The 24,505-nt window shown below is 50.3% G+C and overlaps 9 protein-coding genes across 9 annotated transcripts; 6 read left to right on the forward strand and 3 right to left on the reverse strand.

The window, feature by feature from the left end:
• Positions 1 to 995: 995 nt before the first annotated feature.
• Positions 996 to 1,536, forward strand: BDW70DRAFT_164170 (uncharacterized protein; the record flags this gene model as incomplete). Its single annotated transcript, XM_073741427.1, has 2 exons — positions 996 to 1,213; positions 1,284 to 1,536. 2 exons carry the CDS (start codon positions 996 to 998, stop codon positions 1,534 to 1,536), a joined length of 471 nt encoding a protein of 156 aa, XP_073591593.1.
• Positions 1,537 to 3,114: 1,578 nt separating this feature from the next.
• Positions 3,115 to 4,611, forward strand: BDW70DRAFT_172106 (uncharacterized protein; the record flags this gene model as incomplete). The annotated part of the gene is made up of 3 exons (XM_073743412.1): positions 3,115 to 4,269; positions 4,356 to 4,454; positions 4,582 to 4,611. The coding sequence occupies exons 1-3, from the start codon at positions 3,121 to 3,123 to the stop codon at positions 4,609 to 4,611; spliced, it is 1,278 nt and encodes a 425-aa protein (XP_073591594.1). The 5' UTR covers positions 3,115 to 3,120.
• A 1,246-nt stretch (positions 4,612 to 5,857) lies between these two features.
• BDW70DRAFT_164172 (uncharacterized protein) lies at positions 5,858 to 6,162 on the reverse strand (the record flags this gene model as incomplete). Its single annotated transcript, XM_073741428.1, has 2 exons — positions 5,858 to 5,969; positions 6,023 to 6,162. 2 exons carry the CDS (start codon positions 6,160 to 6,162, stop codon positions 5,858 to 5,860), a joined length of 252 nt encoding a protein of 83 aa, XP_073591595.1.
• Positions 6,163 to 8,080: 1,918 nt separating this feature from the next.
• On the forward strand, positions 8,081 to 9,198 carry BDW70DRAFT_144399 (GFA family protein). Its single transcript, XM_073738244.1, has 4 exons — positions 8,081 to 8,464; positions 8,538 to 8,700; positions 8,778 to 9,054; positions 9,100 to 9,198. The coding sequence occupies exons 1-3, from the start codon at positions 8,381 to 8,383 to the stop codon at positions 8,975 to 8,977; spliced, it is 447 nt and encodes a 148-aa protein (XP_073591596.1). The 5' UTR covers positions 8,081 to 8,380; the 3' UTR covers positions 8,978 to 9,054; positions 9,100 to 9,198.
• A 2,405-nt stretch (positions 9,199 to 11,603) lies between these two features.
• BDW70DRAFT_124747 (bifunctional metallophosphatase/5'-nucleotidase) lies at positions 11,604 to 13,719 on the forward strand. The gene is made up of 2 exons (XM_073734844.1): positions 11,604 to 11,884; positions 11,940 to 13,719. The coding sequence occupies exons 1-2, from the start codon at positions 11,764 to 11,766 to the stop codon at positions 13,583 to 13,585; spliced, it is 1,767 nt and encodes a 588-aa protein (XP_073591597.1). The 5' UTR covers positions 11,604 to 11,763; the 3' UTR covers positions 13,586 to 13,719.
• A 515-nt stretch (positions 13,720 to 14,234) lies between these two features.
• BDW70DRAFT_172110 (CIA30 family protein) lies at positions 14,235 to 15,382 on the reverse strand (the record flags this gene model as incomplete). The annotated part of the gene is made up of 3 exons (XM_073743413.1): positions 14,235 to 14,752; positions 14,803 to 15,267; positions 15,345 to 15,382. The coding sequence occupies 3 exons, from the start codon at positions 15,380 to 15,382 to the stop codon at positions 14,560 to 14,562; spliced, it is 696 nt and encodes a 231-aa protein (XP_073591598.1). The 3' UTR covers positions 14,235 to 14,559.
• A 1,952-nt stretch (positions 15,383 to 17,334) lies between these two features.
• Positions 17,335 to 18,232, forward strand: BDW70DRAFT_172113 (germin family protein; the record flags this gene model as incomplete). The annotated part of the gene is made up of 1 exon (XM_073743414.1): positions 17,335 to 18,232. One exon carries the CDS (start codon positions 17,335 to 17,337, stop codon positions 18,157 to 18,159), a length of 825 nt encoding a protein of 274 aa, XP_073591599.1. The 3' UTR covers positions 18,160 to 18,232.
• Positions 18,233 to 19,761: 1,529 nt separating this feature from the next.
• On the forward strand, positions 19,762 to 20,230 carry BDW70DRAFT_153917 (trypsin inhibitor-like cysteine-rich domain-containing protein; the record flags this gene model as incomplete). The annotated part of the gene is made up of 3 exons (XM_073739733.1): positions 19,762 to 19,845; positions 19,919 to 20,044; positions 20,096 to 20,230. 3 exons carry the CDS (start codon positions 19,762 to 19,764, stop codon positions 20,228 to 20,230), a joined length of 345 nt encoding a protein of 114 aa, XP_073591600.1.
• Positions 20,231 to 21,979: 1,749 nt separating this feature from the next.
• BDW70DRAFT_172115 (uncharacterized protein) lies at positions 21,980 to 23,176 on the reverse strand (the record flags this gene model as incomplete). Its single annotated transcript, XM_073743415.1, has 3 exons — positions 21,980 to 22,239; positions 22,395 to 22,695; positions 22,766 to 23,176. 3 exons carry the CDS (start codon positions 23,174 to 23,176, stop codon positions 22,040 to 22,042), a joined length of 912 nt encoding a protein of 303 aa, XP_073591601.1. The 3' UTR covers positions 21,980 to 22,039.
• Between the last annotated feature and the right edge of the window lie 1,329 nt (positions 23,177 to 24,505).

Raw genomic sequence — 24,505 nt, forward strand, 5'->3', positions numbered from 1 at the left:
TGGTCAATAGGCAGCCATCTCGCCGAGTACAGCGGCGGATGCGTTGAACCCATGACGAGCAAGACCCTACTCCTGCCTAGACTATAATTAGCAAAACGAGTCAAGTAGAATACAGGGGTGGAGGTGCACTTTAAGAAGATAGATGGCTTCGAACTCTGCAGATTGCAGGGCTCGCCGTCAGCAGGAGCTCACGGTGATGCCGTCTAGGAATAGCCTATGGCCTCGAGCACATTACGCCACGGCTCCCTTCCCACCCATCAATGACCAATGGAGGTACCTACCAGGGCAGAGACCGTCGAGGTTGTCATGGATGATAGGATGAATCTGTCTCACGATCCTCCTGAAGGACCAGGGAGGCCCCTGCACGGAAAGATCCGTGATCTCACAATCCAACGATCTATTTTTTGACACAGAATGTCATATGATTCGTTCTGCAGTAAGACTCCTTATAACGGCATGGCCGATTTATCCTCGTCGAATAAGCCTGTCCAAAAAAATCACCCAGTAGCAGCCATGCTTGTGCCAGCTGCGGCTTGGCGATGTCTCACTCCAGCCCTAAACTGCCTTTTGGCCACTTGTGCGCTTTGTAATGCTTACCCCTCGGCATGTCTCGATCCATCTACCTTTGTGACACGCCTTTGCCTGGATTGCAGCCTTAGAGTGGTACAGAGCCACCTTCGCGCTGTGACTATCGCCACGCAAGGTGTGGAAGTGGGCTGAGTCCTTAATGGCAACGATGGTGAATACGAGGTGTGAGACATGCTACCCAAGACGTACGATCAAGCACCTGCACCTGCATCTGCTTCTGCATCTGCAGCATCATCATCATTATCATCATCACCGTCATCATCATCATGGTGGCCTTTCTGTACAACTGCCACCGAAGGGATATAAATATCCCAGATCTCCTCGTAGAAGAGAATAATCCTCAACGTACACTCAATCAAGAACATTCGCGTAACCAATATAATCTCTCCAACATAAACGCCTTCAACATGAAGACCACCATCGCTACCCTGCTTGCCCTAGCTGGCGCTGCCTTCGCCGCTCCCGCTACCGAATCGGCCAGCTCTACCTCTCCCTTCCCCTTCAGCATCGATGACGTCAAGCTCTACCACCTGAAAGAAAGCAACTCCTGGGATCTCACCATCAAAGTGACTTCGCGCGATCCCTACGGAGCCGCACTGGGCTCCACCACCTGCCACAGTGCCTGGTATCTCCACCCCTTTCCTCTTTCCCCCGCAAGCCCTACAACTTGCTAGAGCCATACTGATTCGAAACAGGATCGATGGCGCCATCTACGTCGCACCTGAGGTCTGCGAGGACACCAACTATTCCTTCTGGTTGCCGAACGGGGCACCGGATTCGCAGCACTGGACTGTCGTCGTGGACGGGCCGGCCGGGCAGGGCGAGGGGTCGATTGAGTTTGGGCCCAAGTACAGATGTGAGCCGTATGAGGGTGAGATTGGGAATATTGATATGGAGTGTTCGACCAGGAACGGAGGGTGGTTCTTCCTGCGGGAGAGGGAGGCTTAAGTTATGACACTAAGGGACTGATTGGTTGGAGGATTGTGGGAGACGAATAGGGTATGGGAATAATGTAGGGCGGATGTATTCATTCAGACTGTAGCATTTGCATGGCAGGGACGGCAGGTAGGGGGCTTTATCTAGAGATGTCATCTGTAGACTGATTTCTTTGCATGAGATCTACTGTTTTCATATGCGGCATTTTCTTCCTTTCATCACATTGCAGTTAATCTTGCATGCTGAAAATGACCGCTACGAGGTTCCTTGTCGACTATCAAGGGCGAATCAGGATTAGGTAGTACAAGAGTGGCCATGTTTGTATACCTCCGTCACGGTGGAGCAAGGATATACACTGGAATCGCATAGAAACCACTTTAGAGGGCAACATTCGGAAAGATATGTTGTCTCCCATTTTATCCTGCGTGGCAGCTGATAGCTAATCCAAAATTGTGTTTATAGTTTTCATGGACCAGCTTTCTCAGCAAAGCCACCGTCCAAATTCCAGGTAGACTGATTCACAAAAGCAGACGTCGAGTTCGTTCTGACACAAAGCCCGTCGCATTCAGATCTTTCATCGGATGCTAAGGATACGCCTCCACAATCTCAGCCACTGTGCTAACCTTGCCCGCCAACGATCGTCCGCTACATCCTCGAACAACCCGGCTAACCCCACGACGGGTTCGCCACAGTTCTGGGACTGACAATACTGATCCTTGGTGGTTTAGAAATTGGTGCAAGGTTCTTGATAGATCCATGCAGACCAGTCATATACGCGTTTTGAGTGATTAGTTCAGTATCGGCTATCGGCAATTACTGCAGTGTAAAGATAAGCGACGACTTTTATCCGGTATTATGTGCCTAGAAATTGGAAAGGGCCCAACTTTCCAAGAGAAAGAGGGACAACAGAGCGAATGTCCAGTTCGATGAATGGAGGGGATATCGATACTCAGTAATTCGATAGGAAGCAAGCCGCTCTCTGCGAGAACATGTGGTCAAAAAGCTTGATGAGGTTTGTTATGCATGGTCACCACTAATGTCCCAAGACATGGTCCGTGACTTTTGCAGAAGGGTGCTCTTCCTGCAGAGTGTCGGTGGTTTCGGTGACGCTACTGGCTTTGAAGTGACGATGTGCACGCTTGGCCCTCTTTGAGGAATTATTTCTTCGGCTACTGAGGTCGATGCTTGAGGGGCCGCCGAGCTTAGACACGATTATGCTATTTCATATAAAGACCGTTTGAATATGTAGTGAATAACTGAGAGATAATGCTGAAGCATAGAGGACACTGGCGCATCCATTGATGTTCGATTGACCATGGCTTTGGCCAGAAGAGCATTGGGCTAGCTTAAGACTCCGTAGCACGGCACTACTCAGTCAATGGAAAGACAGTGTCAGCAATTTCCCGTTGAGCTATACTTACCCATAGAGTATGTGTCTATCAATCCCACAATATACATTTAAGAATGATATCATGATTGGATAATTCCCTCTCAGTACCCCAGACTAGTCATGTGATAGTATTAGGACTAGCGCCATCTGCGTGTCTACTTTGTATGAACCTCTAACCTTTCGTCAATATTCCCACGATCAGAAGCATGATGCAACTCCCTCCCGAGTTGATCCTGCTTGTCATAGAAGCCCTCATTCCGTACAAGTCACGCATTCTGCCTCCCGGCCACCCCGTCACCCGCACTCTCCTCAGCCTCAGCCTCACCTGCAGGCTAACCCATCCTCTTGCCCGCAAGCTTCTCTTCACTCACTGTCTCTACCTGAACTCTGGCAAGCGAATTGAAGACGTCCTCAACCAGAGCCAACTGTGCCGGTTCGTCCGCTACGGCCCTGCGGGTGTAGACAAAGGAACGCGGGCGAGATACCTATTCCTCGCCTTCCCCTCGGCAGTAACCATTAGCCTAAACTCAACAGACCGACAAATCGACAGCCTTTTATCCCTCTTCAGCACCAATGTCCGCTGCCTCATTATTGACTTGCCACTGCGGCACCTGCTCTTCAACGATACCGAAAATCGTAGCGCTCAGAATGTCGTGTACGGCGCGATTTCGCGCCTCGAGGCCGTAGAGGAGTTTTGCTATTTGCGAGATGGTCTCGGCACTGCACCTTACAGCCACACCTGGCTTAACCGCTTGGACATCTCTGCCTGGTCGCTGGGAGTGACGCTTGTGTGGCCGCGGCTCCGTCGTCTGGCCTTGTGCAACCCAGCCTTTGACCATCTGTTGGTGGAGACACTGCGGCAGAGCCCAAATCTAACGCATCTGGCTTTCACCTGTCCTTCCAGGATGGAGTCCCTGTATACTGATCGAGCAGTACAGTCACTAGACTTCGCACAGACATTGAGCCATTTGCAGCGTGTACTCATCCTCCAAGGCGACGGTCCTCTGGAAATCACACATCCTTGGGACTTTTGGGAGAGCAGGATGGTTACCCAGCATATCAACCGAGGAATCTGGGAGCAGAGCTTTCTGGGAAAACTGATGGTCGCTGTGCAAACTGCCGCTCGGTCCACGTCAGGCATTCAGTTTCGGCCGGAGCTGGTGTATATCAATGAGCCAAAAACAGGGCCATTTGATGCAGAGGATTACGCGACTTTTCAGGAATGGACGGGTGCGCGGGCTTTGGATGGGACGTTGTGGGACATTCCGGGGTTGGTCTATGATGTGAATGTTCACGGGCGCATTGCAGCGGCTCTATTTGCCGATGCTCATGATGAGAACAGTCGGTCCGCAATCGTTTTCTGAGAGCCTGCCAACGTCGTGGCACAACGTCCTAGCACAATTTCCGAAGCTCGAAGGCATGCCATAATACTTTTGCAGAGGCCGGACTCACCGTACCAGGCATGTATGCCCTCTTCAAAGGTCATATTGCTATGTGCGGTGCCAGTCCAATCGGAACTTCACGCAGCTCACAAAAACACGTACATATTCTCAGTCATGCCGAAGTACCAGTCTCAGCAGGAACCGTCTGGTTGGTCCTCATTATGACTCCGGCGGGACGGTATGGAGCCAACATCAATGAAAGACACTTCTAGTATTGATTAACAGAAAGGCTATAGCGAGACCCTGCCAAACTGAAGATAAGTTTGGCTGTGGCAGACGCATCAAGCGCGTTTTTGCAATGGAGAGGCATCTCGCGGAACCCGTTCGAGGTCAGTACGCTAAGCTATGTGCAATATTGGCTGTCGGCTGGAGGTGTATTCTCCAAGAAGGATGCGCAAAGACTATAACCTCGTTCTATGTCCAGTAGACGTCGGCTGGATAGATAGGCAAGTATATCTTGTGCATTCGGTGCAGCGACTCGTCCATAGCGGCCCTAGTTGAAATGCTCACGGCCATGCCGAGGTCCACCACCAACAGATACTTCGTAAATAGTTGCAAGACACGTTCTGCTGCTGGATTTTGCCAAGAACAGGTATTCTTCCCTAGCCAATCCAGCTCTGAGACGCAATCCTTTTCTATCGCCACCGACAATATTCCAGGCCACCATTGATGCATTTAACTTCAGCCCCTTGTTGTCAGAATTCGCGCTAATTCCGGTAACATTGTTGTTTACAACACAGGTACCTAACATTTTCGGCAAGTAACATTTCGGTGATCCTACGGTGGCTATCCGGTAGTGGGCTTGCCAGGTGTGCACATACAAAAGGTAAAAAACTCGACCTGAGATAGCGGCCTGGACTCAGGGTATCCAGATGTATCCTAAGTAAATACACACTACGTAGAGTTGAAGAGCACCCATCAGGGCCCCATAATAGGCGCTCAGTTAGATCAGGTGTCCTTACCGGAATAAACGATAACCTGGAGTTGCTGGTCATCTTAGGTATATGGCTTACCCCAGCTCGTTAGTATAGACCTGCCATCCGCAACGGCGATGTGACAGGAACAGTGGTTACTGGTCAGATAATCATACGACTGATTTGGAAATCATTGCGAGTAGAGACGAAGCTGAGTATCCACAGTATATGAAGGGTATGAGAAATCCAGTATGCTAGTCTTCAAGAACCAAATAGATCGAGAATCACTCGCTCGCTGATCATCTCAGCTAGAGTTTTGTGCTGATACTTTGCCAAATGAGTTGGAATGCTGGCAAACAAGGAGTTTTAACAAGGATTGCACAGACAGGACTGAAGAACGAAACGGCTTAAGAATACGGCATGGTGGAAGAGCCAAGATCGAGACTGAGGAAAAAAGAAAACTGGGTAGTATACAGGACTAAGAGTCAAAGCAGAGTTAAGCATAAATGGGAGCGTCAACAACAGGACAGAAACAATTAAAAGAGCAATCGAGTAGAGCGCAGATATAACTACCAGCCCTTCGATCACTATCCAACTATAGCATCTATATCTGGGCTACGTTGCGCTCGTTCACTCGTTCGCCCATCCGAATCAGTAGACTCGGGCTGTTTCTCGTTCTGTGAGGGCGTCTGGTCCGAACTGCGCTCAAAATCAGCTACAGACATGCCATGACAACGAGAAAGAAGGCCTACCTGGAGTTCTGACCAGGCCTCGGCCCACCTCCAGCCGGGAAATTGTACTCCTCATCGCCCTCCTCCTTGGCGGCCATGAGGGGTCCCCATTCCTCCTTGACCGCCGCAAGACGCTTCTTAAGCTTGGAGAGCCCAGGCATGGTGCTGAGGCAGTTGTCGAAGCTGCCGTGGGTGGCTCAGGGTGGCAGTGGAGCTATTGGCGTGATGAAGTTGGTATTGGTCTAGACGGCGACGTACGAACTAACTAGACTGGAATTGACTGGACACAGGAACGGCGACTATCGATGTCCTTGACTCGAGACTGGATCAAAATACTTGGGTTGTGATTGATGCTTCTTCATCCGGTGACTCAATGCCGCAATGGTGGATTCTCGGCAGCCCACTCAACCTCCTTACCAGGGGTTTTGCTTCAGCCGAGTTGCTGTGAACAAGGAGTAAATTTATATATTCAGACTGTTTCCACTCGACTCGAATGACGAGGTTCCCTCAACCGGGCCCGTTCTGGGATAGCGGATCGCTCCTAGTTCGGGACCGGACAGTGGGCCATGACGTTATCACACATGACGGCATCTCCTGAACAGGGGTAACTGGGCACGAGCACAGACGAATTGTAATGGTCTTGGGCGGCTATAGGCGGCTATAGGGAAAAAATGATCTCGCAGTGTTCATAGCATGTAGATGATGCTGATCCAGTGTCTGCGCTGTATTTGGTGTTCGTGGCGCGCGGGCCAGACCTATTGGCAAGCAATGGTTATACCATCCTAACCTAAACTACTCGCCCCTCATAAGTCTTATCAGTTTGAGTTCAAGCTGAAAGTCGCTGAAGGGGCAGGAGATTCAATTGCAACACCAAAAGGCTGATTGAAGGCTATTCCAGACGGTATACTTGGCTATCAAGATCACAGGTGATTGATCCCAACCTGGCTCAACAAGGAGCAAATGTAGGTATTGGAGATACTCTGGAAGTAATCTGCCAGTAAAGCTGGTCACTGGTGATGCCGACTGTATTTGAAATGGGTTTACTCAACATCTCAGATCTGGTTGCCTTCGCCTCACGGGAGTCCTGGTGAAACAACAGCTTCGAACCAGGAATTATACGTGGTCAGCCAGGAATCGTGGAAGGAATCACCATAACAACATATTAGTTGTTCTTCTCTTGTTACCCGTAATTTAATGCGTCGTTTGCTTTGAGTCTTCAGAGGTCTTTCCAGTCCTTTTCACAGTATGATCAACATTTAGCTACTTCTGGCTTCTGCTCTTCAATAAGTGCATAAGAAGATTAAATCATTTAATCGCGGTCAAGCAATAGCAGTTTCATACTGTCAGATACCATATCGGTTGTATACAGTATTAATCTCCACTATATGTTGTGTAGAGAGCCGTAAAACAGGCCTTTCCACGCAATAGGGCTTTTAGCATCTGACAACCCTGAGACCGATTTGCGTCCAGTGCATCAGGTCATCACTTTAAATTCGGCAAGGTCTTCCTTCAAAAGGCTCAGGCTGCCTCTAGTATAGTTCCCCGCGACTCGAGTGAAATGCAGATTGTTTAATGGGAATAGCAAATCATCTCACAACATCATCTCAATGCCTCCCATGAAGTGAGGGCGACAGTAGCAACCAGTCCTTCTCCAAGGGATGCTGACAAAGTGCCTACCATCATCCTGAACCTGTGTGCAAGCGATGTGCGAGTAGCCACGCAGAAAGTTCCGTGAAAGGACTGAGGATTGACCAGCATTTGAGGCTAAAGAGTACGAGGGCGCACAAGTTAGCAAAGCAAGGTTGGCTTATACCAGTCTATTTCCCTCGTCACTGGCAATTCCTAGTACTGCCTACGGTCAATAAGAAGAGAATTCGGATTCGAGGGTTCAGTTTTAAGAGCACGAGCCAGGCGAGCAATAGGTGAGCCTTGCTACCTCTCTGTCGTTACAGTAGTATATTGTCGTTTATTGACTAAAGATAATATCTCCCGACTGGAGGCTCATGACTAAGAACACGTAAGTTAAGTTAGTTAACTATGTAAGTATACTCTGAGTAAGCTGTTATAAATCAGCACTCGAAAGCTTGTCAGCATTCAAAAGTTAAAGAACTGCCCCGCATAAGGCTTGCACTGCCAAGCTGACAGTAGATCCTTCTTAACATACTCAACATCTAGATCTCAGCTTTGCAGACAATGACTCACGTTCCAGCCTCAACCGAACCGCGGCCGTGGAGACAGAATAGAATCGATTAGGACTCTCATCAGCTCGAGACCGCAGTACATAAACTCCCAGCTGAACACCCTCCTCTCAGCCGTCTTATATATACCACATGCCATCCAAGACTTAGTCTTCTCTTGTTACAGTTTCATTAGAACCCAATGACAACAACAGCCACCATGCCCGTCGGAAGCTGCTTTTGCGGGAAAATCCAGCTCGAGTTCACCAACTCGCCTATCACATCGGTCAGGACTCACCCTACGCAACCCCCCTCCTCCACACCTAATAACCGGAACCTGACGGAGACTCGATGCACAGGGCCTCTGCTACTGCAGCGACTGCCGCAAGAACAGCGGCTCCCTGTTTACCTACAGTTTCGTGTTCAGGAACGCCGACGTCAAGATCACCGGGTCTCCGAAAGTGATCACCAAACGCGCCGACAGCGGGAATACGGTCAAGAACCATTTCTGCGATGAGTGTGGTGCGTCCTTGCTGTTTCGATCTAGTTTATCCCGTTATGCTGATGATAGGATGATCTGACGATATGGTGATGTGCAGGCACTCCCCTCTACGGCTTCCGCATCAATCCCGACGGGAGTCAAGGCGAGAGCATGATCGTACGGGCGGGGATCTTTGATAACCTGAGCCTGTTCAACCAGGTGAAGCCCAAGGCGGAGCTGTATGTTGATGGACGGGTGAGCTGGCTGTGTCCGATTGAGGGGGCGGAGCAGTTTGTTGGGATGGTGCCTTTGCCTTAGTAAGCGGTTGGTTCCTCACTCTTACGGCGTGGTTGAGGGTTGAGGTTGAGGTTGGGATTGGTATTTCTGGGCTGAATGTAAGCTAATAATCGATACAAAAGTCAAACTCACAACTTGGATAGGTGATACGAGTATGTCTGCTGCTGCTGCCCTAACTCTAAACACTATTCTGCTGCGTTGCAATATACATCCTGGATTGGAGAGAAAGGCGTATAGTGTTTAGATTTGAATTGACTCAATACCAACAGTTCAACCAAGCCATTTGAAGAGCTAGTAGACCATACTCATGCAAAATTTCTCTGTATTTCAAGGAGGGTTCTGGAGTCATACGGCAGCCACAGGTACCATGAGCTCCTCCGCAATTTTTTTATTTTTTTTGTGCTTTTGTTTTTGGTCTTGTCCATCCTACTAGACGTGTCGCCAGGATCAGCGATCCCGGCCGCAGGGACCATGTCCTCTAAAAGACAACAATTCGTTGTCTTGCTTTTGGCTAGAAGAATAAAAGTAGAGTAGTACTGTTTAGCCTGGTATGTTTGAGCCGAACTTCTCGCACCAAAGGTGAGACTGCTCTCTGCCGGTTGTCGGCGTCGGTAGTATTCTAAAAGTTTAGGGCTTACCGTAATAGTCGAAGATGACCCATAAAGCGATAGACCATTGTTTTGGGCCATGCATGATGCTCTTCAGACTCAACATTGGATATGAAGGGTTCAGCAACCGTTGTGAATTGTGGCAGCAGCTGCACTGAGCTCTCCATGGAGACCATGGGGATAGACTGGAACGTTGCAATTCTAGAGCAGCAGACTTTCTCACGTACAGCCTCCTAGTTCTTCTAGTCCAACAGTGGCAGTGACTTCCTCGACCATTTGATGGCTCCGGGCTCCTGCTCCTACATTTTCTGTATGGAGAAACTGTTTCGAAGGGGCTCTCGCTCTGGTTTTCAGCTTGGATGTCTCAAGTCAAGGTACCAGCTGCTCCATTGTAGTATTTAGATTCAGCGAGCTCTGTGAGTGAGTGAGGATGGTACTTTTGTGGACTTCGCGGAACGCATAGTCTCCCAAAGGAAGGCAAGATAGACAAAAAGACTGGTAAGGATCCAACGAATGGAATAGTTTCAGAGACATGGGCTATTCGCGCTTGATGCACCTTTCGAGGCCCACATTCGAGACATTGATAGTATCCCCTTGCGCCTCCTAAATGTAGGATCTTTATCGGCCATATAAATATCTCTTCACCAAGTAATCTCAATCGCAGATTCCGTCGTAGGTACTCTCGGTATACAGGATGGCCCACAATTATACTGAACAAAAGAAAAACGCAATACATATATTGCTGAGGCAGTACGCCATCATGTAGTTCATTTTCTCTTGGTGAGGTCCCGACCGTTCTGTTCAAGTGCTGATAAAATTTGGTCGCCTTTGTAGGTGTGACGGGCAAGGCAGGGACACTTGGATAAGTGAGATGCGAAATGCGAATAGGGCTAAAACTCAATCCAGTACGTCCTCAATGCCTATCGCTTGTCTTCCTCCTGATTCCTGATAAATGAGCTACCAGAAGGTGAGACTGCCAGCCTCCAAACTTGCACAGCCGTCTCTGCGGTATACCCAGGCCCTAGTTCGATAAACGAATTGAACTCACCGACACTGGCTGTCGATGCTAATAGAGAATCACTTTACGTGTTGCTCCGCGCGCTCATGCAGACGGGTCAGATATCTGCTGCGTGGAGCCGTGGAGGAAATGGCAGCCCTGTCTTAGTTGGTCATATGGTCTCGGTTAGGGCTGCTTGCTTGTGCCCTACCTCGACGCTGTTAGCACCGACCTCTTCTGCCTAACTTTCATCCAGATATTTGAGATGCACTCTAGGACGCTAATAGAACCTGATGCCTTCTGCTCATTTTTATTGGAAAAAGAGGCGTAATCACAGCCAGTGACTTGGTCCATAATATTCCGCAGACTGTTCACATCAACAAAGTGCCCAAGTCTATCGTACTGGCTCTGCAAATGCTATTTCTTCACTCCTGGCAATCGGAATACTTGTAGTTTATGTACCGATATAATGTACCGGTATAAGCATGACTAAGTTTGGCGGTGCAATTTTTGACTCTAGTTGATAATTATTGGTACCCTCCTTGGAGGCTAGATAGGCTGAGATGAGTTGGGATTATGCTATTACCTCTTTTCTCCCTTCAAAGAAGTTTTAGATAAGAATCCTTAGAAAGGTGGATTCGAAATGGATCTTTTGGTCTGTATTCATGGTGTCCAAGAATTAGGGTATACATACAATCAGACCGCAACTCTGAATAGTTAAGGGAGTACTCAATGAGCACAGTACAGCCGAATATCCAGAGCCGCCATTGAGAGCCACAGATGAAGTAGTCAGGCGTGCTGCAATAGGGCAATTTCCTCCAATTCTGCTCCAGGGCTACGGTAAGGACTGTCCCTCGGCAGCTGCCAGTTCCTGCACAACCGACAACCTCCATTGGCGGACAGGGCTAGCTGCCAAGAGACCTGCTCCGACTATAGATTGCCCGCGCCCCGTTCACAGAGTCTTACAATCAGTTGAAGGTTGCATTCGGCCTCCTCCGCTTTGCTGTGTGGGCCAATCGCCATCCCCACGTGTATCTCGTATCTGGGCCAAGCCCTTGCCAAGCCAAGTTCACGGTGGCTGGCATGTCGCCCTCCGTCCTGTCATTCAATACAAATTAAATACATTCATATGTTTATATATAAATACACTTACATGGCACATCCTCTCCAACTAGGCTAGGCTGCAAGTCCTTTTGCCAAAAATGAAGTCCTCGCTGTCGCTGGCCGCCCTTGCGGCAGCTGGCACCGTCCTTGCCGACGACTACCTCTACAGCAAACGTCTGGCCAAGCGCTTTGTCGACGATGAGGGCCACTATAACGTCTGTATGTAATGCCACTGTTCTGCCTTTCCTGTAACACGCCGAGCTGACCAGCACAGCTTTTTTCCACGTTAACGATGTCCACGCGCACCTGGACCAGTTCGCCTCCTCGGGCACAAACTGCGACGACCCAGAAGAGGGCTGCTATGGTGGCTATGCGCGCATCAAGACCAAGGTCACAGAGCTGCGCGCGCAGTACCCGGATAACCTATGGCTGAACGCCGGCGACGAGTTCCAGGGCACGCTCTTCTACACCTACTACGGGGGCGAGAAGATCGCCGAGACGCTCAACGAGCTCAAATTCGACGCCATGACATTGGGTAACCACGAGTGGGACGGTGGCGACGAGGCGCTCGGCCAATTCCTGCTCAACCTGACCTTCCCGGTCGTCTCGTGCAACGTCAAGAGCGAGGTCGAGTCGCTCAACGAGACGATCAAGAACTACCACATCTTCGAGGAGCACGAGATCGCCGTCATTGGTGCTACGACGACGACGACGCCCGGCATCTCCAGTGTCGGAAACACGACCACCTTCCTCGACCCCGTCGCCGAGGTCCAGAAGGCCGTCTGGCAGATCCGCAATGAGACGGAGGTCAACCGCATTGTCCTGCTCTCTCACCTCGGCTACGAGGAGGATCAGGACCTCGCTGCCAAAACGGAGGGAATCAATCTGATCATCGGTGGTCACTCACACACTCTTCTGGGCGATATGGACGACGCCAAGGGCGACTATCCAACCATCGTCGAGGATCTGAAGGGTCATGAGGTCTTTATCGTTACCGCCTACCGCTGGGGCGAGTACCTCGGGGCCATCGACCTGACCTTCGATGACGAGGGCCACGCGCTCGCGTACCACGGCGCACCCATCCACATGGACAACAGCACCAGCTTGGATGAGGAGCTCGACGCGAAGATCCAGGGGTGGGCCGAGGCGTTCGCCGATTTTGCCGCCGAGGTGCTCGGCGAGACGGACACGGTTCTCGTGCAGGAGACGTGCCAGGAGGGCGACTGTCTGCTAGGCCAGGTCATGGCGGATGCGATGTATGAGTACCGCTACAACCAGACCGAGGGCACCGACGACGAGCCGGCATTGGCCCTGATCAATTCCGGGGGCGTGCGCGCTGAGATCGATGAGGGTCCAATCACCCGCGGTGAAGTGCTCACGGCATTCCCCTTCGGCAACGCGATCGTCGAGCTTGAGTTCTCCGGTGCAGATCTCCGCAAAATCCTCGAGGGTGCGGTCTCGTACGTCAACCAATTCAACGGGGACGAGATCACCTCGTGGTTTCAGGTCTCGCGCGGTGTGCGGATCGAGTTCAATTCTGATAACGAGCCGGGCGACAAGCTCGTCAATGTAACCATTCACGGAGAGGCCATCGACGACGAGCGTGACTACCGCGTCGTGACCCTGGACTTCTTGGCCGGCGGTGGAGACAGCATCTTTGTCGCTACGGACGATTTCATCACGCTGGATACGCAGGATGAGGTGTTGACGCAGTACATCGTCGCGCGGACGCCGCTCTCACCCCAGCTCGAGGAGCGAGTGGTCGAGAGTGACGGGCAGTCTAGTGACGGGCAGGGCGAGGATGCGGGTGAGGAGAGCCAGAACGACGAGGAGGATGGACCTTCTGACGCAGCTGGCATGCTGGCTGTTCCGGTCTGGACCGCTCTTGTTGGTATTGCTGCGGCGATAATGGCGATGTAGCCAGCATCACCATCCGTATGTAAGCTAGTACGCCCTGGATTCAGTGCTCTTACCCTGCTAAATAGTTCATTCAAAACGTTATGTCGATGTAATTTATGCAAGTCATATAAGCCTGTTTTTATAGAAGACCAGCGGGCCATGTCATAACAAATTATTCTTATCAAATGGTGCGTTAAGGAGCAAGCATGATGATTCATCGTATAAACACAGCTATTCTACATTACTAGAACCATCCAATAAGCAGCAGCGGGAGTTGAGGAAGGATTCGAACAAGACACTGAGTGCAAGAATTCAGCCAGAAGAGTATGCTGCCAGAGAGGAATGAGGTATATGTGGTTTCCATGCCATGAGCAAATGAGAATATCTTCCATCTCATGAAACAAAATTGTTGTATTCTGAGTTGTGTATCGCCAATAGGCATAAATATTTCCAAGAGCAAATTTACTAGTTTCTTCAGCAGGACCACAGAGAACCAAAGATCTCTCCGAGATCGAACAGTCCTGGCTATGCCTTGCAGTGTCATAAACCCCATTGGAAGACATATGCAGCAGTAAGATGAACAAATGGCTTCCATTATTGAAGTTGGACCTCTTGCCACAATGCTGTTGATTGACTACTATAGCTAGTGACAGTTTATACCATTAGGTACGTTACCTGGTGCTGATACAATATACACTTTTCGACTGAACGACGAATATGTACAGCATTCATTCGCTCTGCATAAGCGCCCAAATTTATCATTCATGATTCTCATTTGAGACCCTGGGGCCTGCCACTTTAAGTCAATTACGGCCTCCCAGATTCAGAACGTTTAGGAATCTACCCAGTTGTCCATACTGGTGTAGGTAGGATAACCTTGGGTCCCCAAGAACCTTCACACCCTACTTACCCTTCTGTATCCCACGGCCCATCTAAGATTCCATATGCTGGTGCATCAAGGGCTTAGGCATCCTAGAGCAGAGACATTCCAAATTCTATAGAATCACGCAGCAAGCTGGTGACGAATCGTCACCGTGGACACTCCAGCTGCCATCGTCAGGCGCCTTTTTAGACTCCACGATAACGCCCCCATCCTTCTCCAGCCCCAGGTTGTCCTCCCTGCTATCCTTCCAAGCAGCGATAGATACGATAGAAAGAGTAAAGTCGCCCTCCTGCTCGCCAAAGAAACTACCAAAGAGTCAGTATCCCAGCACCTACTCACCAAAAGAATCACGAACCTTCGCATCATAATGCTGAACCTCTTAATAGCCTTGCGGTCCAACGGCTCGACGTCACGCACTTCTTTTCCTCTATACGTCGGCCTGAAATCCTCCCATTTCATAGCCACTTTGCCGTTGTTACAATCAGGCCTGAAATCCGCCTCCCAACTCAACCCGCTCCGCTCGCGACCGTCGTCTCTAGGCGGGAGAAGGCCCTTCTCATCCTTCACGATGAGCGTGTACAGTTTCGTGTCTGAGTCCGCAGTATCAATATCCAATTCCACCCCCGAGTATGATGATAGATCCCAGCTTCGGTCTCCGGTGGTCCGCTGCGATGCGAAGCCGGCACCACCGAGAGTGCGGGTGTCGAGATGGCCGTTGAACGTCGCGGATTTCCCGTTGTGCGAGGGAATTAAATAGGAGCGCGAGGAACCGCCACGGACACGGTCGTCAGTGGATGTCCAGTCTGCTGAGAGCCAGGGGCTTGTTGTGATGGTGGTTAGCTGAGTGAGTTGTGATGTAATAGAAGAGGATGGTTGATGGGTTGGGCCCGGGCATACCGAGCATTCCCGAAGAGGTATTTCCGTAACTCAACCATTATGCCTTGATTGTGAAGCCTTTACAGTTACAGAATCAGAAAGGGAAGTAGAAATGCTCTGGGGTCATTTTGTGAATTGGCACAAATCGATCGGGCCGTTGAGGAATGACGTCGGTGATCCACTCTATATACGGCGCTCTGCTATACATACAGGGTACGCCAGGCAGATTATCTGGTGCAGAACCTCTGAGACCATTTTTTGCTAGCCATAAAATTGAGACCGGCTGGCTCTGACCCAAACGAAGATATGACTGACAAGGACTATGCGGTGTCCAACTTTTACTTCGTTGCGGGATCAGTCAGGTAGAACCGCTTGATCCTCCGAGTGCAGAATCATGGCGGAATCACAGACTGCCGGTTCCCAACAAAATTTCTTGAATATTCAAACTGCGCAACTTCAGCTGATGGGAGCTGCTGCACTAGTTGGGTGCAGTTCAGGCTGGTATTGGACCTTTACTTTACCCGGCTGCGCGCCCCAACTTGGGGGCTATGTATGCCGAATCCGCATGTATTGTGGAGGCCAGGACGGCAGCTAATCATATCACCGAGTATCAATGATCTGGTGAATTTACCTACTTCTATAGCATTGTTCTGGGAAGCTGAGTTAATGGTGGCCGTAGTTTGTCCATATTGAGCCTTCTCCGGGAGGACTCCGGGAGGAGGGCCCAGAGCTCACGTTCGCGATGATTCTGATGTGTATACCTTGCCATTTTTGGATATCTGTGGATGAACCGTCTGGCAGTAGCACGACCCGAGGCCTCCATGGTTAGCTGGAGTGGTTTATGGGGCTACGTGGTGCCTGTCCCGATGACGAGATGATGATCTATCAAGAATTGCCTAAACTGGGAATGGACGAGGTACTCTGGATGGAGTCGATTAAGGTTTTCCTTAAACTATTACATGCTTTTTAATTAGAGCTAAGCCTAATTACCAGCACTGAATAACCCCCTTCACGTGTCTACCGACAGGGCTGTACCGTCAGCCTTATGGGGACCACTCCCAACGGTAGTCCTGCAGTCTTACCAACAAGGACAGCCAATAGAGGCCAGTCTATACTTATCCACCGTTGCAGAGCTGAGCAGTCAGAGTGCAGCGCCGAGTAGTCCACTGACCTCCAAGAAACTTCGCTATCTTAGCTCTGACTATCGCGGTCGTGGCCCTATCAGAGCACGGCTCAGCCGCTGCTATCCTTGTCAGCCGCGTCTGGCTCGTACTCATGCAACTGTCATCGGGAGGGTGTTTATTTTTGGTATCATCATCCATGCCCACCTCGTATAGAGAAAGGTGTGATTGGTCGTGCTCAGATGTTCTCACTTAGGGTTGAGGCTGATGGTCTCCACACTCTAGCGGTTGAACCCCGACATAAACATTCAAAGTATTTTATTCTAGTGCTTATTCCTCCCCTTGTCCCTCCCAAAGAACAACAGTCTGCCGTACACAGTTTAGCTCTCATCCTTCGTGCCATAGCTTAGTGGCTGTCTGCTGACTCCAATGTTGGCTGCTAGACCCTTCCTTGAATGCGGAGCCTTTAAATGCAACCTTGATTTTGGACCCGCGACGTTTGGGGGGCCTAGCGTAGCATAGCCATCGGAGCGGGAAAAACGATAGAGGGAGAAAAGGCTTACTGATCGGGTTGGAGGATGGTAGTCAGCCCTGCCCGAATGGGCCCTTCCTGAGCGGTGGCTCTGCGTGGAAGGGCATAGCCTCTATTCCTCCGTGGCATCCTACAGTGGATATGTGATGGACGGTAATAGAAAGTTGTCCAGCTGTGTAGAGATAGGGTTGGATCAAGAAAAGCATATAAGGAGGCTCGTCGCCGTGTTGGAATACCCTCAAAACAGCAAGAAACAGCAAGCAACAGCAAGCAGCATCACATTTAATCCATTACCATCTCTCCTCTCCTGAGCAACTTCAGCAACTTCAAGCAAGAAGCCGACCACCGATACGACACAATGCATTTCGCTCAGTTCATCTCTACCTCCCTCTCTCTCTCCCTGCTCGCGGGCTCTGCCCTAGCCATCCCCACGGGCTCCTACTCCCATTCCAACAGCACAGATGGCAGTGGCAGCGACATCGACAGTCTTCTCCCTCCCATTGTCCCCGTGAACCCGCGCTCCGGCAACAAGGAGCTCATCACCTCCCTCCTGCTCGCCCCCACGCAAGCTGACCGCGCCGCCCTCCTCACCGAACCAGGCGACTACATCTTCGACTTCAACGAGGGCGGCGCCCCCGAGGGCGCCGAGGCAAAAGGACTAGGTGGCTTCTCCATCGCCGCCCACAGCAAAACCTTCCCTGCACTCATCGGCAACGGCGCCTCAATGACGCTGGGCTTTCTAGGCCCCTGCGGGATGAACACGCCGCACGTGCACAATCGCGCTACCGAGCTCAACGTCGTGGTCAAGGGGCGGCTGGTCACGAATTTCATCCTCGAGAACGGAGTCTCTCCCGTCGAGAACACGCTAGACCTCTACCAGATGGCCGTGTTCCCGCAGGGCGCAATCCACCAAGAATTCAACCCCGACTGCGGCGAGACAGTCTTTGTCGCTGGCTTCAATGATGCCGACCCGGGAGTCAGCCAGGTGGCGCAGGGCCTGTTCGGCCTGAGGGGGGATGTGGTGCAGGCGACGCTGGGGGGCATCCAGACGTTCAACGGGCAGGACATTGAGAGCTTCCGCGAGATGATTCCGAAGAACGTCGCGCTCGGCATCGAGGCTTGCTTGGCCAAGTGCGGGCTGCAGAAGAATGAGAAGAGGGTGTTGAAGGAATTGATAAACTGATTCGAGCTACTCGTTTTCGCTTCCTAATTGATGGGAGGGGTTCGATGATTGGTTGTTGGTTTGGTTATTATGGTTTCTTTTGCTTCATGTTAGCATCTCAAGTTTTTGTTGATATCTGGCTGTTTACCTGCTTTACCCTACTTTGCATTGGTGGCTCATAGATGTGCGATGTGCGACTATCTAGCATGCATAGCGTCCGTTTCTGTCTCATATCGATCCCCATTTGTTCTTTCTCTCATAAATATCCAAGCAGTCCAACTCGCTGCTCAAATACCAATAGTTTAGTCAAAATAATGCTCCTAGGCAAGATTCTTGGCTTTTCTTGTGAGTAGGGTAGATACCTATTGAGCAAGGTAGGGTCCTCCCTCTGCTAGTACTACCGAATCCAAAAGGGTACTATGCGGTATTTCGACTGTAGACAGCGGTACAAACGGTACACAAGTCCAGATATGCAGGTTCACTTGGTCAGGCAATTTTTATTTATTTTTATTCTTATTATTCAGTGTTGGACCAAGTCGTGCGACCAATCTCGGTATATCGGTTGATAAGCTGATCGTATTTAGTCATGACACGCGTTGCCATGTCCTCCATTTCTAGACTTGTAAGGGTTATCCAGCCTGAGCAAAAATCGAGACATAGTTGCAGCAGCGCGGAAATCGACATGTTTGGCCAATGCGGCAAGTAGGCCAGCTGCTTGATTTCCCCTTCACTGTCAAACCGGTCTGTCTAGGGCATCATGATGAACTCTCCTAGCCGTGAAAGAAGATAAAGGGGAGATCCTTTCCTCACTGTCAAACATCGATGAAAGGGATAACGCAGCTTTGTGTTTGCGAAACAAAATTCCTTCTACCAGAGATCATGCGACTAGACCCTGTATGCTTCATAGAGCATCCAACGCTGACTCAGTGGGCTTTAAGAATATGTCGCAGATTTCTCTTTTATCTTCTTGCTGCAAAGTGTCATCTGCATTCTGAGTTTGGTTCAGTTCGAAGGTGGGAGCTGCTGCCATCCCTTAGTACATGTCTGTACCATCAAGGAACGATCATTTCGAGGCTCAACCGGGAGTTTATAGCAGCCGATTACTCTGAAGCTGTTTATGTAGATGGTCCAGCAATTCAGCAGTGTGTTGCTCGATGTCAAATAAAGTACGCCAACAATACTCCCTTCAACGTCCAAGCTCAATCTGTGGTCAAGCGAAGGACATCACCTCCAGGCCATCTGATAACTATAAACTGACCACGATCTAATCCGGCCGAGACCAACAGATTGGGTTACAACGGCGGGGCGCGTCTTTACTCCGGGATGCATAAGGAACAGGTCTTATGTCGGTGGACGCCGAGTACCCTGAATGCAGGTACATGCTTGTCAGATACTTCAACCGAATGGCAGGACAGGAATTATACTCCGTACCGCAGACTCAGACGCATTCATGCTTGAGAGCGGTGTCACTATTGAGGATCAGACCCTTGAAGCCCATGCAGGAAGTACATTCCGGGCGGGACCAGGAATCCACGACTCGCCGTCCATATAAGACCACCTCTGCAACCCAGGCATCCCTAGGTCTCAATCCGTCTCTAATTCAACCACCCAGGTCGATTAAAAATGAAGTGCTCCCTCGTCCTTGCAGCCTTGGCTGTTGGTGTCATGGCGTATGAAGCTGTGAGCAGTCCGCCATGCAATGAATATGTACGCACCGTTACCAGAGTCCAATCTTCTTTTACGGCAAGACTTTGCGCTAGTCTGCTAATCATCAATATAGGAAGTCCACAAAGACTGCGGGTCCGCCTGCCACCCAACGTGCGAGACATTCGAAGACGAGGTCAATATCTGCACTCTGCAATGCGTCATTGGGTGCTATTGTAAGGATGGACTGTATAGGACAGAGGTAGCAACGTATTTTTGACAGCTGGATAGCACTAGATACTAACGGGTGCAGAGCGGTGCTTGCGTACCAGGGGATAAGTGTAAGCAGGGCCAAGGCCATGGCCAGAGTGAGAGCGATCATGGGGACGAAGATGCAGGCGAAGACGCGGGCGAAGATGCGGATGAAGATACGTGGTCTTACTACTAGTTGAACTGGCGTTCGGATAATGAGGGTTGGTGGGACGTTTGTTGGCAATGCATAAGAGGTGGGTGGGATGAGTGTAACAGGCACTGGGCTCGACCGGCCGATCCTAATATCTCACTGCCAGTAGCACTTGAAAAGTATGATAGCAAGATAAAACAAAATAAATACGCTTTTGCTTCATTTCCTTCAAGGAGGCACTGTTGAGAATCGGTATAAGTAGGAGACCTGCCTAAATGGAGATAACGTCTGCGGGCATCCGGGGATGCATCGGCGTCTATCGGCATGCATTCGATGTCACATGTGGCACAAATCGACGCCAAGGATGCAATTAAGGCCTGGACTAGGCGATCCAGGTCTAGAAACAATGCCTAATAGGCAGTGAATGGAATGCGGCGTTTTTGCGGGACGGCGTTCCACGAAGCATAAGCTCCCTGGAAGTCACTACTGTTCTGCTGTTAGCTGATATGAGTTGGCAGCTAGAAAATCTGGCGTGGGATGAAGGCCCCTTTCAGTATAGTACAGGAATCGATCGAGCAAGAACGACGCGGCATTCCTACCAGAATGAACAACGCTATCATCTGTACTTGGTATATTTTCTTTTGTACTCATTTGAGGTTTCTGCTTCAAGGATTGAGCCGCGGGCCATAGATTTCAGTTCTTGCTGTTGGACATGGCACAGTAACACACATAGAGAGCTGTCTGCCAGCTGTTCGCAACTTGACTTAGGGCACGGGCTCCACAGAAGATGCAGGGGGTCTGTGAGGCAAGGCATCAGCGATGCCCTGATATTATGCATACCTAGGCGCAAGGGCTAGTCCACTCAGACGGAAGAGGTTGAGTTAGCATAGCCAACGTATCAATCTCGCGTTTTTAACGTCATACCAAGGACGGATCCGGTATAATCCCCGATAAATATAGATAGACAGTTCACCCACCACTGACAAGCGCCACGTTCATCATCCAATACCAGGATACTGCTTCTTCAGCCACTCTTTCGTACGTCTACTAAAGTTAGTGACAGAGCGTCCGCAGAACCCCGGATGAGCCGCTTTCCATGAAGAGTGGGTCAAGAAAAGCGGACAGGCTCGCACATACGCGGAGACATTCTTTTGAGAACATAGGCCTCAGGAGTTGGAAGTCCCACGAGCCGTCTGTATAGTAAGATCTGCGGTTATTCGCTTTGAGAGAAAACTCATCCAATGGTTCTTGACTCACGCTGGAACCCATGCTAGGGCTTTCGTACTTCGAAGTTAGATCAGTCGCCGTGTTGAATTGCATCACAAAGTGAACGTGGCCGCAAGGTCAAAGCTTTTGTCAGCGGCAAGCCATCTTACAGCCGGGTTTGACGTTCTTGTAGCCTGGGGGAATTGGGATCGAAGACAGTGCATCCATGGACTTCCCCTAGTTATGTGATGAACATACAGTACGCTGCGAGATGGCTAGTTAGCAATGCCACAATTGACACTTAGTTCTGATTGCTTTATACCTTGTATGCATATAACATACTGTATTGGGCACCAACACTTTCAGTTCATTCAGACCACTGCCTACAGGTTGAGAGGTGAGTGATGCTTAAGTTAGGCTCCGGCATAACTACAACCGCGGCCACAAGATTGGCAACCATCACCTACGGAGTAGACTCATTGTACCCGCCTCGCCTGTCAAGAATGGAGCAGGTTGGGCCTTCTGGTAATCTACGGTGTATATTTCGGATATTCTTGGCTGACCATAACCCGTAATAAGCTCGCATTAGCTACCGCAATGCGGCTGCTGTACCTCTAAACCATGAGAGCCCTCCCGACTTAGGCGCACTCAATAATCCTGGCCACCAGTCAAGGGCATTCCTTGGGGCTCAAAGTCCTGAAGGCCAGAGTCGACGCTGTCATCGGGGAACATACCAATAGAAGCATACCCGAACATCGCATGGTTGGCGTCATCATACATCTGCACGGAAAGCACATTACCCTCATTCCACTCTGTGCCCACAAAACACTCCACTTGCTTCTTTCGATCTGGTCAAAAGCCTCGGCCTCGTTGAAGGAAATGTCGCCGGAATCAGCAAGGGAAGCGCTTGTATCGAACCGACCCTCCATCAGGTGCTCGCTAAGCCGCTCATGTTTTTAATACTCCTCGCGCTTAGCGTGGGTCGCGTGGTGGGTTGGATGACCCGCGTACGAGATGGTAAAGTGCACACCGGTTTCGCCCATGTCACGAGAAATCAGCTCCATGGGACCGTACTTGTGATGGCTGAAGCGGAACATTGGCGCAAACGGATGCACGCTGGAGTCACGACGAGCCAGCTTGTGGGAGTCCGGCGCATACCCTACAAACTCGACCTCATCGGTCGACAGGCTGCGCAAAGCCTGGTGAACGAAGTGGCTGTAAGCCTTCTGTGAAGTCATATCCGCTGCGGGCAGACTGTTCAGGTCCCGGGAGAATTTGCGCAGGTCAATCAGTTCAAGACCAGACTGCATCCAGGCGTTCGCGGCCAACCCCCAGATAGCCCCTGGACTCGGCAAACTTCTTCGCTGCGGATACCTCGCCCCCGACACCAACGATGGTGCTGACAAGACCGGTGACACAGAAGAGGAGATTGTCGGGCTGGCTCTCGTTTTGGGGGCAGGTCTTGATCGTGCTTGCCAGGCCGATGCCAGTGAGAGCGAGGTTGAAGGTATGCCATGCTAGACCAATGGCCCAAGGGACTACCAACACGGTGACCCCATCCTCAGTTGTTCTCACGTCGACGTTGGAGAGAACTGATAATTTCTTAATGTGTGCCTCAGTGCCATTGTGGTTCAGACCCTTCCAGCTTTCTCGTGGGCCCGTGTTTAGGGCGCTCCAGTTGAAGCTCCCTGGGGTCCATTTATCAACGACGGCCACGGCGCAAGTTGCAAGAGCAAGGACAAGTATGGACGATAGAGGAGTTCCAAAAAGACTGAACCGGACCATTCTGTAAAGGCTAGTAGAAATTTCAATTCACAAAAGAAATCTATGATGATTCTGCTTCTTGAAAGCCCCTTCTGCCGGCGAGATGTCACAGTTTATACCTCGGGCCTGGATACGACTGCGATATGGTTTGCTTCCGGCGTTGGTCTTCTCCGGTATCATTCTAGTGTGCGGCAGGAACTAGTTCCTGCTTGCGCGATTCTCACAGCCTACAAAATGGCATCTATCTGAGATATGCCCGTGTTTCCCGCAGCCCGTTGTAACGCTCATGGGGCATAACTGCTTCATTTTACAATAACCATTCCAATGCGGATGTTAGCCCGACGCTCAGTGTTCAAGAATTAATAGTATGTTTTGACGGCCTTGAACGGAGCTCTCACTCCCTTGTGAACATCAACCTGGTGTCTAAGGAGGTCCCTGGTATACGCTATCCCACGAACCTGTGCTTTTTGACTCAGCCCCGATTAAGCGACGAGTGCCAACCTGTTATGACCCTTATGTTGCAAGTTTTCACATAAATCAGGGCCATACAGATAACATTGCGAGAGTTGGGATTTGCAGGGCTGAAAAGACAGCGACGATCACTCCAAAGGCTAAACGCATGATATTCGCTAACTTGCTAGCGCAGACTGTGGATTCACAGTGAGCGGATGGCGTGAACAAGCCCTCTTCAGGTCCTACGGCCGAGGTATCTCTAGATGGGGGACAAACCCGGTAGAAGAAGTACTGTACATAGGCAATTATCAGAGCTTTCTGTTTTCTTCGCCGTCTAAATATGTATATGAGTTGGTATTGTCAGATAGATAGATCTATAACTCAAATCAGCCGGCAAAAAATATGAAGCATCACCACTGCAAATGTTTTAATTCTGGCCTTGTAGATAGCCGTTTGCAAACGTATTGATATAACTAGTGTCCTTACAATTGAAGCATGATCAGCGCCGTGAAGTCAGCCTTGGTGACGGTATACCTTCCTTTACTGGCCGCAGGCGACATGGGTCCTTCTTTGAATTGCTTTAGGGGTAGGCTTCCGCAAAACCCAAATTGGGTCCTAGATTACGACCCAGAACCCAACCCAGCCTGGGTCTGGGTCGGACTGCTCTGACCCAGGCCCAACCCAGACCCAGTGACTGGGGCCCCAGAAAACCCCATTTAGACCCAGTTTGAACCCAGTTTTGCATAAAATCGTAGCCTTAACATTCATAATTCCAAAATTTAATACTGTTCTTTACACTTGTTCTGGTTCCGCATCTAAATATTGCTTGATATTGCACTCAAACGTTGGAAATTTTAGGAAACTATAATGAAACGGAAAAGAAGAGCACTTGTTTTC

Source organism: Aspergillus foveolatus (assembly GCF_047715535.1).
Source record: "Aspergillus foveolatus strain CBS 279.81 unplaced genomic scaffold BDW70scaffold_94, whole genome shotgun sequence".
Taxonomy (NCBI): Eukaryota; Fungi; Ascomycota; class Eurotiomycetes; order Eurotiales; family Aspergillaceae; genus Aspergillus; species Aspergillus foveolatus.